Here is a 13125-nt window from a genome sequence, read left to right as displayed (position 1 = left end):
ATGGTGAGTGTAGCCATGAAATTAAAAGACGCTTACTCCTTGGAAGGAAAGTTATGACCAACCTAGATAGCATATTCAAAAGCAGAGACACTACTTTGCCAACAAAGGTCTGTCTAGTCAAGGCTTTGGTTTTTCCAGTGGTCATGTATGGATGTAAAAGTTGGACTGTGAAGAAAGCTGAGTGCTGAAGTATTGATACTTTTGAACTGTGGTGTTGGAGAAGACTCTTGAGAGTCCTTTGGACTGCAAGGAGATCCAACCAGTCCATTCTGAAGGAGATCAGCCCTGGGATTCCTTTGGAAGGAATGATGCTAAAGTGAAGAGTTGACTCATTGGAAAAGACTCTGATGCTGGGAGGGATTGGGGGTAAGAGGAGAAGGGGATGACAGAGGATGAGATGGCTGGATGGCATCACCGACTCAATTGACATGAGTCTGAGTGAACTCTGGGAGTTGGTGATGGACAGGGAGGCCTGGCGTGCTGTGATTCATGGGGTCGCAAAGAGTCGGACACGACTGAGCAACTGAACTCAACTGAATAAAAAATAGTAATAGCAGTGAACAAAATTATTTTGTTTAGAATGTGCCCGGAACTCTTTTAAGTGCATTCAGTTAATTAAATATCAACCCTCAGAAAGCCTATGAGATAGATACTCTATTATCTTCATTTGAGTAAACTGAGGGACTGAGAAGTTAAGCAACTTGCCCAAGATGTCTCAGGTAATCAGAGATGACTGCTGCTAAGTCACTTCAGTCGTGTCCAATTCTGTGCGACCACATAGAGGGCAGCCCACCAGGCTCCCCCATCCCTGGGATTCTCCAGGCAAGAACACTGGAGTGGGTTGCCGTTTCCTTCTCCAATGCATGAAAGGGAAAAGTGAAAGTGAAGTCGCTCAGTGGTATCAGACTCTTAGCAACTCCATGGACTGCAGCCCACCAGGCTCCTCCACCCATGGGACATTCCAGGCAAGAGTACTGGAGTGGGGTGCCATTGCCTTCTCCGATCAGTGATGACACGAGGATTCAAATCCAAGGATCCAGCTATAGAATTATGCTTTTACCTTTTTACCACCCTTGTCACAACTATGAAGACTACAAGCTACGAAGTTTGTAAAGTAAGCATTACACTTGTCACAAGTACCTGGAGAAATAAAGTCCCAATGTCTCAAGTCATATCAGAAAATCTTCACAATTTCCTTTAAAAAATAGGTTGACCAGTCTAAAAATACTTAAAAAGCAGAAAGGAGGTTTCCTAGTAATATCTATGACCCGAGATTCATCCGTATTTACCCTTTTGGCAACAGCCCAAATTGAAATATCAAATTTTGATATCAAAATTTAAATGGCTGTTAAACTAGAAGAGTATACTGGAAACTCAGACTCTGACCTTAGGTACCTCTCTGATTCTCAGTAAGCCTCATTCATTCATTTGATAAATATTTACTGACATGTCACATACCAGAATCTGATCTGAGTGTTATAGATACACTAACAAACATACCCATAAATATCCCATCACTCACAGAGTTCACATACTAGTGTGAGAAGACAAAAGAAAAAATACATTATTTAAGTAAATTATATTAAATTACATAAGGTAAACATTTCTTTAGAAAAAAAAAAATAGAGCAGAGCAGGGCTCTTTGAGAAACTATGATTTAAGCAAAGACTTGCAGAAGATAAGGGAGTAGAGGACACATGACCTAGGAAAAAGGAAGAATCTTTGTAAAGACTACAAATCAGTAACATGCTGAGAATTAGCCAAATATGAAATTAAATGAGCTAAGGTTGAGGAAAGGAAGAGGAGACCAATCCAGAGAGTAACTGGGAACCAGTGATAGAGGACTTTAGCTTTAACTTGGGGTAAAACTGAGACATTAGAGAAACCAGTTTGGGACATAGGAATGATATAATCTGATTTACATTTTTAAAAAATCACTCTGCTTCTTGATTGAAAACAGATTGCACATGGGCAAGGGTTGAAGTAGAGAGACCAATTAGGTACCTGTTGTAACAATTCAGGCAAAAAGATGATGTTGGCTCAAATCCACAGAGTAGCCAGTGATGGTTAAAAGTGCTTTTATTTGACATGTATTGCCAATGGGATTCCCTGATGGAATTGACACAGGGTGTGCAAGAGAGCAGAGTTAAGAATAATTCCAAGGTTTTGGCCCAAGAAGGGAACTGCTTGAGATGTCTTGGACACACAAGTTGAGTTTCTGAGTAGCCAGCTGGATGTTTGAGTCTCCAAGTCAAGGTAAAGGTCTAAACTTGAGATCTACATTTGAGAATAAGCCTCCATTTCTTCTTTAATGACATGGGATTATCATCAGTAACGACTTTATTTGAAGTTTAACTTTGATAGCACATGTAAAGCACTTAGCACAGCTGCTCACATAGTAGGAATACAACTAATGTTAACAGTGATAGTCACAGTATTAGAGAAAACCACTTAAAGTGTTCGTGTTCCTTAGATATCATGCTTTCAACTTTCACCGTTCTATAGTGAGAAAACTCATTAAAGCTACATAGTATATAGTTAAAATTTGAGACTGTCTAAAAACACATTCCACTACCAAGTAATCTGCACTAATATTCTAACTCCATCCCTGACACCAGCCATGTGAAACACTCATCAGATGATTCAAAAAGGAGAGAAAGAGGGACATGAAGATATATCTTTTCATGCATCATTTGAGAAAAAAAGCAGCAATCTCCTTTGGCATCAAAATGAATTTTAAACATATGAATATAATAAAAAAACATTCTGTGTAAGATCTACTTACCCAGTTCCAGCCTCCTCTGTAAATAAAAGGCAGAAGGAAAGCAATAAAGGTGAGGGCAGAAGTAGTGAGCATGAGAGTTCGATGCACCTGCAAGAGTGAAATGACAAATGAGAAGAGAGCGAACACGAAAGAGAAAGAAGCTGGTGTAACCATGAAGATCACGGGCTGAGATCCACAGAAGGTACTCATTCAGTTGACATCTAACCACAGTTCATTGTCAGTTTAAAAAAAAAATCTTACTATACCATTGAACTTTAAAGAAAAGTCTAAGCTGCCAACCTCATCACTCAAAAGCATCTGCCAAGACTTCACCTGCACAGAACAGCGGGAATGGATATTTTCACACACAGAGAGCACCTACCTGCCAAACTCATTTCCTTCCAAACACATTTATTAAGTTCCACCACCAAGCAAAATGGTTACATACAATGAAACTCCAAGGAAACAGAAAGTACTGTTTCCTGGGGAGGTTGGGATTTAATTCCGCAGATAAGAGAAACACATTTGAAATGTATAATTCATCATTCAAATAAGGAGAATACTGAGAGTGAAAATGGGCACTGATACTGGATTATTCCAGGATAACTGGTGCAAACCAAAACTACCCCAGAGAATGCAGGACCTATGGTCACTAAATATAGTGTAAATATACACACATATATAGTCACCAGAAAGTAGGACCTATAGTCAGGCAATGTGTGCAGATATTATAGCTTTGAAGACAGTGGAGGACTTGAACTGGTTGAAAGGGAGACAAAGAGTTTTCCAGTTGGGAATATCCACGTGAGAAGAGGAAAAAGAGAGAGCGAACAATCAAAGGCAGAGACAGACAGGAGCAAGACATACGACAATCAGTAGTGAGAACAAATAAAACAGATTAACACTGCCAGCCAAAACTGAGAAATGATATTAGACAAGGTAAATCTTAAAAGCTACAAATTTATATGAAGTTTCAATAATACCTTCTTCTAAAGTCAAAACTGTTACAATAAGCAATATTTTTTTTCTACAAGCAGACATGCACATTCTATCTCAACACATATCTGTTGATCTTTCACTGTATATGCAAATATCCGTACTACATGACAAATGAAAGGTAAGGTTTGTTTTATTTTGTTTTGAGGGTCAGTTATTGACCCTTGCCCATGTTTCTATTAAAAGACTGCTTCCTCATCCCCCAGGGAAGGGACAGCATGAAAAAGGACACTTTCAATTTCTTTTCCCACCTACACAGGAAATACATAATCTTGACTGATGAGTTAAGGCTGTATATTGTCACCCTGCTTATTTAACATGCAGAGTACATCATGAGAAATGCTGGGCCAGATGAAGCACAAGCTGGCATCAAGATTGCTGAGAGAAGTATCAATAACCTCAGACATGCAGATGACACCACCCTTATGGCAGAAAGTGAAGATGAACTAAAGAGCCTCTTGATGAAAGTGAAAGAGAAGAGTGAGAAAGTTGGCTTAAAACTCAACATTCAGAAAACTAAGATCATGGCATCTGGTCCCATCACTTCATGGGAAATAGATGGGGAAACAGTAGAAACAGTGTCAGACTTTATTTTTGGGGGCTCCAAAATCACTGCAGATGGTGACTGCAGCCATGAAATTAAAAGACGCTTGCTCCTTGGAAGAAAAGTTATGACCAACCTAGATAGCATATTAAAAAGCAGAGGCATTACTTTGCCAACAAAGGCCCATCTAGTCAAAGCTATGGTTTTTCCAATAGTCAGGTATGGATGTGAGTGTTGGACTATAAAGAAAGCTGAGCGCTGAAGAATTGATGCTTTTGAACTGTGGTGTTGGAGAAGACTCTTGAGAGTCCCTTGGACTTCAAGGAGATCCAACCAGTCCATCCTAAAGATCCGTTCTGGGTGTTCATTGGAAGGACTGACATTGAAGCTGAAACTCCAGTACTTTGCCCACCTGATGCTAAGAGCTGACCCATTGGAAAAGACCCTGATGCTGGGAAAGATTGAAGGCGGGAGGAGAAGGGGATGACAGAGGATGAGATGGTTGGATGGCATCACCGACTTGATGGACATGAGTTTGAGTAAACTCCGGGAGTTGGTGACGGACAGGGAGGCCTGGCGTGCTGCAGTCCATGAGGTCACAAAGAGTCGGACAGACTAAGTGACTGAGCTGAACTGACTGATGAGTGAGGGATTGCCTAACCTTCACTAGCCCATCAACCAGAGGACGGACCGCTGCTTTGCAGCATAGTGAGCAACCAGTTTCTTTCTTCTGCTTTGCTGCCTTCCTGGGCTTTCCTGATTGTTCAGCTGGTAAAGAACCCACCTGTCAATGCAGGAGATGCAAGAGATGCAGGTTTGATCCCTGGGTCAGGAAGATCCCCTGGAGAAGGAAATGATAACCCGCTCCAATTTTCTTGCCTGGAGAATCCCCATGGACAGACGAGCCTAGTGGGATACCAGTCTATGGGGTCGCAGAAAGTCAGACACAACTGAGCATGCATGCACTGCCTTCTTGGACCCATCTGTACTCAGTGCAGTGGGTGAATGCTCTTCTAATCTTCTTTTGCAACTAGACATGTAACTCAAGATCACGTTACATGCACTCAAGGTCTGTGTTCCAAAAAAACACACATGGTAATGATACATTCTCCAACTCAGCCTGATCCTTCATAAAGCTGTCTTTATTTTTATCTCCATCAAGTATCTTATGTCTATTCTCAGTTGGTTAGGAAACCAAAGGGCAAAGAGAGATTATAAGGATTCCAAAATTACAACTATAACCATCCAAAAATCCACTTAATTCATGTGTTTTCATGTTGCAACATTCAAGTAATATGGAAATTGCATTAAACTATTTCTCCACCTACCTGAAACCAAGCTGCATCACCAAATAAAGCCTTTGACCAAACAGGTTTGAAGAACCGGGCAATCAGTACACCTACACTAACAGTGGTCATCCATGCCACAAACATTAAGGCACCTACAGGTGAGAAAATGCAATGGTTGACAACACAGTCTAATCAACATCCATGCCACAAACATTAAGGCACCTACAGGTGAGAAAATGCAATGGTTGACAACACAATCTAATCAAGCTATTTCTTAAATGACCAATCCAAATGCTTAGAAAATGTAAACAATCAACAAGACATTCAGCTGACATAATAAATACAACCTAAAGATCAATGCTTTTACCACCACTACTACTTCTAATAGCCAACACTTTCAAAGCTCTTATTTCATGCCAGGCACTGTCTCCAAGTACTTTATGCATATTAATCTAACTGATCCTAACAACAATTCCTATAAAATATTTACAATTATTATTCCAGTTCTGCTATATGGGGAAGGAAAGCATAGAGAAGTTAAGTAACTTGCCCAAGGTTATAAGTCAGAATTTGAATCCAGTCTTTTTTTAATTAATTGTGCTCTTAATCATTACACTAATACAACCTATCTATAGTTTTCTCAGAATCGTCTCACATTTTACTCCTAAAAATAATGGAAAACAAATAGGCACATTATTTCTGAATCCAATTACTGCTCAACTAGAGCTACTAGTAGAAGTGAAATAACAACAATAAAGATATTTTCAAGTTTTACTGAAACTCCCACTAGAATGGATAATTCTGAAGTATATAAAGGTAATATACCAATTAAGGAAAGTTCCCTGCCAGTATTAATATTTTATAAAAGTAGAGTACAGTACAGTATACACTTACACTATTCTCCTATTTTTAACCTCATTTTTCAACAATAACTGGACTGCTTTTCAAATGAAGTCAATTTTTACTTGTACAACCAGAGTACATCAGAGCCTTATTTCTAGGCTACTGCTCTTCCAACTTGATTCCCTTTATTTTAAGTATGTGATACATAATGATAGCACTGAGTTACTTTGTATACCCTCAAATTCTTGTACATTGACCAGTTCTTCAACAACAACAACAAAAATTACATCTTTGAAACCAAGTGAAAGTGTTAGTTGCTCAGTTGTGTCTGACTCTGCGACCCCATGGTCTATAACCTACCAGGCTCCTCCGTCCATGGGATTCTCCAGGCAAGAATACTGGAGTGGGTTGACACTCCCTTCTCCAGGGGATCTTCCCAACTCAGGAATCAAACTCAGATCTCCAGTATTGCAGGCAGATTATTTACCATATAAGCCACCAGGGAAGCTTTGAAACCAAACTACTATTATAATTAAACAATCACAATCGCAAACTACTAATTTATTACCATTTATTTTAATAAATGGCATAATTAAAGTCTCATAAAAGTTAATTCACGCAATAATACTCAATCCTGGCTGCAATTAGAAACTAGTGTACTTTTTAAAAATTCTATTGATAAATGCCTTAAAAGCTCCACTGGTGATTTTAATATAAGTCAGGGTTAAAACCACTGAAATATCCCTACTCTCTTTTTGTGAAAAAATAGCAAACATTAAGATAGATAATGCTACCTGCAAATGTTGTTACCTAAACTTAGAAGATTTATGGATATTTGCTAAATTGTGCCTGTTATCCTTCTCAATCTAGCCAGCATTAAATTTATCCCACAAAGTTAAGTTTATTCCACAAAGTAGTAATAATATACATGTAACTTACCATGAACCTTCAGAAGGAGTAAAGAATGGGATCCTCCTATGTTCTTTGGATCGCCTGTCACATTGTATTTTTCATATGTAATCAAAGGTTGCTGAGAATGCTTATGAATTCGACCTGAAATTTTTTAAGAAAATGAAGATGAATTACTTTCTCAGGAGAGAAGGAATGGAGAGACAATGACATGGCTTGAAAACAAAATTTCTTAAGGTAATAAAAAATAAATTTCAGTAGAGATGATATATACTATTATATACTGATATTATATTAATATGCAACATGTATTAAAATAATACTAATATATATAGCCTTAATATATTATAATAATATTCATTATTTATAAAATAAAATCTATAATGTATAGAATTATTTCAGCTAGTTTGTTTATGTCGCTATGAATGGATGTGTGTCCATTCTGGGAATCAATCCTTCAGAAATATTCCCTTTTTAACCAAAGATATATACACAAGAATGTTCATAGAAACATTTCTTTACACTGGCCATACAAATTCAATCAAGCTAAATGTCCATCATTAGAAGAATGAGTAAACAAATTATGGAACATACATAATTTTTAGAATACAAGTGTCAAAAAGAATTAAAATAATTAAGAAATTTGATATGGTATGAATCTTTGTCTCAAGTAAGTATTAGACCACAGACTATACTTCAATGACTTCCAAAAAGAAGTATGTTTACAAGTTATTTATCTAACTAAAATTAAGCAAAATAAAAATTAACAAAAGAAAGCTAGGAAAAAGTGGTCCAGCTAGATACTTATAAAGCTCTTCTAAATAATCCTTAGGATACATAGGAAGTCAAAACTAAAATTACAAACCTTTTTAAACAAATAACAATGAAGGCACTTTATATCAAAACACAGGTGATATAATCAAGGTACTATTCAAAAGTTTTTAATCATTCTAAAGCATTCTCTTAAAAAAATTTAAGAAGACTTTGAAGTAAATAATTTAATTAAAGATGCATTTAAAATTACAAAACATAACCTAGGAAACCAGAAAAGAAGGTGGATTAAAAATAAATGAATGAAATTAACAAACTAATAAGTCTAAAAATGAGAAAAATTAATTCTGTAAAAGCCAATAAAATTGAGTTTTTGATAAATCTGACCACAAGATTAAAAAAAAATCACAAACAATATTAGAAATGAAAACAATGACATAGCTGCTGATATGAAGATATTCCTTAAAATTATATAAAAATGGTATATACAACTTTAAGTCAGCCAAAAATATTTCAAAATCTAACTGAAATAGATGACTTTCTGAGAAAATCTAGAATTACAAAAATTGATCAAAGTAGTAGCAAATCTGGAGAATAATAACAATAAAATTTTATTTAATTAGTCAAATATTTCCATCCCTAAGTCAGGCTGTTATGTGAATGAGTTCTATCATACAACTTTAAAAATTTTTTAACTTCAAAAATTCATGTTTATTTAAACTCTTCTTGAGTTCTTTCTATAAGATTAGCATAACACTGAAACCAACATGAGGCAGGCATGCACACACACAAAAACACACACAATCCCATAACCATACACCAAAAACATTTATGAATATAGATGCAAAAAGCTTAAATAAAATATTAGTGAATTATATTAATCTGCATTAAGGGAATAACAAGACATGACCGAGCACTTTCATCCCAGGAAAGTGAGAATTGTTCACTGTTCAGAAATATACATAAGTAATGATAAACTGTCACGTCAGTTGCTGCCTGAAAGACAGTAGATGAAATTCAGCACACACCCATGACAAGAACTCTTTGTAAAGGTAGGAACAGAATACTTCCTAAACACAATAAAATATATCCCCCAGAAAAATACAATAAACATGAGACAACACTGAATATTAGAAGCAATCCCATAAAAATCAGGAATAAGACAAGAATATTTGCCATATTACACTATCATTCCACACTACTCTGGGAGAAGTAAGAAATGCAGTGAAACAAGAAAAGAAAGAAAACGAGGGCTGCTAATATCATTATTTGCACAAAACACAATGTTTTATCTAGAAAATCCAAGATATTAATTTGGAAAACTAGCTGGCTACTTTCAAGATAAGCATTCAAAAATCAATAACTTTCCTAAACATCAACAAATTGAGAAAATGTCAGAAAAAAAATTCCATTCACAATAGTGTATTAGAAATTTATAAAATACCTAGGAACAAGGTAACAAAAATAAATAAGCCCTATAGGAAGACATGAAGAATACTTCAGGATCTGAATCAATGCAATTTCCCAATATATTCCTGGATAGGAAGACTCAAAGATGTTGATTATCCCACAAATTAATCTAAAATTTCAATTCCAACCATAAACTCAATAAGATTTTTAATGAAACTTGACAAATCATTTCTAAACTCTATCTAGAAGAGCAGATACACAAAGAGGAGGCAAGAATTCCTGAAAAAAGAAAGCTAGGAGGGGAATCATGCTTTATCAAAACTTACAACCTATTATTCAAACAGTACAGTAATAGACAAATAGATCAATGGAAGAATAAATTAGAAATAATGTGATTTACTGACAGATTTTTAGTGTATGATAAAGAGCCTTTAGAAACAGAGGAAAAATGGACTGTTCAAAAACTAGTGTTTGGACACCTGGTTATTCATTTGGTGAATACAATTATATCATGTCTTGTTATACCAGAGAAGATCAGAGATAAAACAGAAAATGAGAAGTTTTTATAATGAATACCTATAGACTAGTGTCAAGAAAAAGGAGACAATAGCTATCAGAAGCTACAAAAATGTCAAATAGAAGATAATGAAAAAAAAAAACCTATTGAAAATGACAAGGAAGGCTTTGAAGAACCTAAAAATATTGGATTAGTACAGTGGTAGTATTAAAAACCAGACCACATTCTTAACAGCCTGAGAATCAAGTTGGAAGAAAAGTGTTTTAAAACTGAAGTACCATGAAGCCATGGACTAACATGAACATAACCTTCATTAAAGCAGAAATCCATATAATTTTGGTGTTCCATTGCATGGCTCCATTATAAATTTGGTGTTTTGCCTTAAGGGACATTGAGTTCATGTTTAGCATCCTGATGGCTCAACGGTTAAGAATCTGCCTGCAATGCAGAGGATGCAAGTTCAATCCCTGGGTCAGGAAGATCCCCTGGAGAAGGAAACGGCAACTCACTTCAGAATTCTTGCCTGGATAATCCCATGGACAGAGGAGCCTGGCAGTCTACAGTCCATAGGGTCACAAAGAGGCAGACAGAACCTAGCATATGCATACAATGCTTTCACTTCACTTCCTGCAGTATTATTCCTAAATTGCCAAAATAACAGGTCATGTGATAATGGGGTCTCTACATTAATTATTTAAATTGGTAGATTTTCTCATTGTGAATAATTTATTCACACAGATGAGTTCTGTCTTTCAGTTCAGACTCAGCATTTCACATGATGGCTTATTTCACGATAAGACAAAGCTTTCTGAGGGTAAAATAGTAGTTAGAACAAGGTTTTAAATGGGTTTTACTAAATATGACAATACTTTTAACTCTCAATTATCTTTTGTTTGCTTCTGACCCCTTTTCCTAGGTGATTTCTCCCATTGTGGGTCATTTCTCAAGTTTTTCTTCTTATAGTAAAATATATATCTTGTTTCTTTTCATTGATCCAGTTTGTAAATGTGTGCTGAAAAAAATCAGAATATATTTATATAAATAGAATTATTTATTTACAGAGAAGGTTTTTTTCCTCACTGACATTGTGTTATACATTAACTCCATTTGTTAATACTGTGCAAAACAACCTTGTTTACAAGGGAATTGGGTAAACATTTATACCATTTTGTTCACTGCATTTAGTAGACATGAATGTTTAATAGTCATGTAATCATCATGATTTAGTAACTTGGAAGAATAGCTATGACAAATCTAGACAAGGTATTAAAAAGCAAAAACATCACTTGGCCGACAAAAGTCCGTATAGTCGAAGCTATGGTTTGACTTAGTTACTGAACATCATGATGTAAAGAAATGTGACAATATTTAGGTATCTGCTTTCTGAATGTTTCAAATTGTAATCTACAATCACTGTTGATACCCAGAGAAGAGAATTAAATTTCCTGTGAAAAGGTAAGAAAAATAAAACACCTCAGCAGTCAGAAAAAGAACAGAAAGATAGCTATATGCCAGCTTAACACCAAATATGAGGATAACAAGAAAAATTAGTAGAAAATGAAAATCTGAAAACATTAAGCAATTTCATCTGTATATTAATATTGATCACTTTTGCTGAATCACTTTTGGATGAAGTGATATATTTGGATGAAGAAACTGGTTAATTTTTGTTTTTGCTAATAACGTAGTGTCCTTTGGAGCTTAGCATAGTCTGTAAGAATCATCAGAAGCTTCTGATTCAGCATCACAGTCCCTCTGACCTTCAGTCTGCATTACTAAACAATGTCTCCTGAGCTTGTCAAATTTGCCCAGGATGACCTTGTTCTATTTATGTTTACATGGGTTACAGAGATATTATTGCTCTGAAAAAGGGTTTCAGCCTCATAAAGTCTCACTGTTTTTAAGCAGAGTGCAGCATATAAGTGATCCACACATATATGACCAGACAACAAATGGACTGGAACAATGGACTGGTTCAAAATTGGGAAAGGAGAACATCAAGGCTGTATGTTGTCACCCTGGTTATTATTTAACTTATATACAGAGTACATTATGTGAAATGCCAGGCTGGATGAATCACCAGCTGGAATCAAGATTGCCATCAGACATATCAATGGCCTCCGACATGCAGATGATACCACTCCAATGGCAGAAAGTAAAGAGGAACTAAAGAGCCTCTTGATCAGGGTGAAAGAGGAGAGTGAAAAAGCTGGCTTAAAACTTAACATTCAAAAAACTAAGATTATGGCATCTGCTCCCATCACTTCATGGCAAGCAGATAGAGAAAAAGTGGAAACAGAGATAGACTTTATTTTCTTGGGCTCCAGAATCACTGAGGACGGTGACTGCAGCCATGAAATTAAAAGACGCTTGTTTGTTGGAGGAAAGCTATGATAAAGCTAGACAGCATATTAAAAAGCAGAAACTTAGCCAACAAAGGTCCACATAGTCAAAGCTATGGTTTTTTCAGTAGTCATGTATGGAGGTGAGAGATGGACCATAAAGAAAGCTGAGCATCGAAGAACTGATGCTTTCAAATTGTGGTATTGGAGAAGACTCCTGAGAGTCTCCTGATAGCATGGAGATCAAATCAGTCAGTCCTGAAGAAAACCAACCCTGAATATTGATTGGAAGGACTAATGCTGAAGCTGAAGCTCCAATACTTTGGCCACCTAATGGGAAGAGCTGATTCATTGAAAAAGACCCTGATGCTGGGAAAGATTAGGGCAGGAGAAGGGGGAGGCAGAGGATGAGACGGTTGGATGGCATCACTGACTCAATGGACATGAGTTTGAGCAAACTCCAGGAGATGGTGAAGGACAGGAAAGTCTGGTGTGCTGCAGTCCATGGGGTCGCGGAGTCGGACACAACTGAGCTACTAAACAACAACAAAACAACGAAAGCAACAATGACCTGTGGGGGAACTGTATTTTGTTCAGGGGAAGTGAGAAATAGATTTAAGGGCCTAGATCTGATAGATAGAGTGCCTGATGAACTATGGACAGAGGTTCGTGACATTGTACAGGACACAGGGATCAAGACCATCCCCATAGGAAAAGAATGACAAAAAAGCAAAATGGCT

The 13125-nt window shown here is 36.5% G+C and overlaps 1 protein-coding gene across 1 annotated transcript in view; it reads right to left on the bottom strand.

Moving 5' to 3' along the window:
* The window catches only part of FRRS1 (ferric-chelate reductase 1), a 54293-nt gene that overhangs the window by 6048 nt on the left and 35120 nt on the right, over positions 1-13125 (bottom strand). The window contains exons 9-11 of the mRNA XM_010831001.1: positions 7376-7489; positions 5633-5745; positions 2786-2872 (exon numbers count right to left, since the gene is read on the bottom strand). Coding sequence (XP_010829303.1) covers positions 2786-2872; positions 5633-5745; positions 7376-7489 — 314 coding nt within the window. The remainder of the gene's footprint in view (positions 1-2785; positions 2873-5632; positions 5746-7375; positions 7490-13125) is intronic.

The sequence above is a fragment of the Bison bison genome, unplaced genomic scaffold (genome assembly GCF_000754665.1).
Source record: "Bison bison bison isolate TAMUID 2011002044 unplaced genomic scaffold, Bison_UMD1.0 scf7180017864519, whole genome shotgun sequence".
NCBI lineage: Eukaryota > Metazoa > Chordata > Mammalia > Artiodactyla > Bovidae > Bison > Bison bison.
Note: the sequence above shows the minus strand (reverse complement) of the source record. Positions and strands in the feature narration are given on the sequence as shown.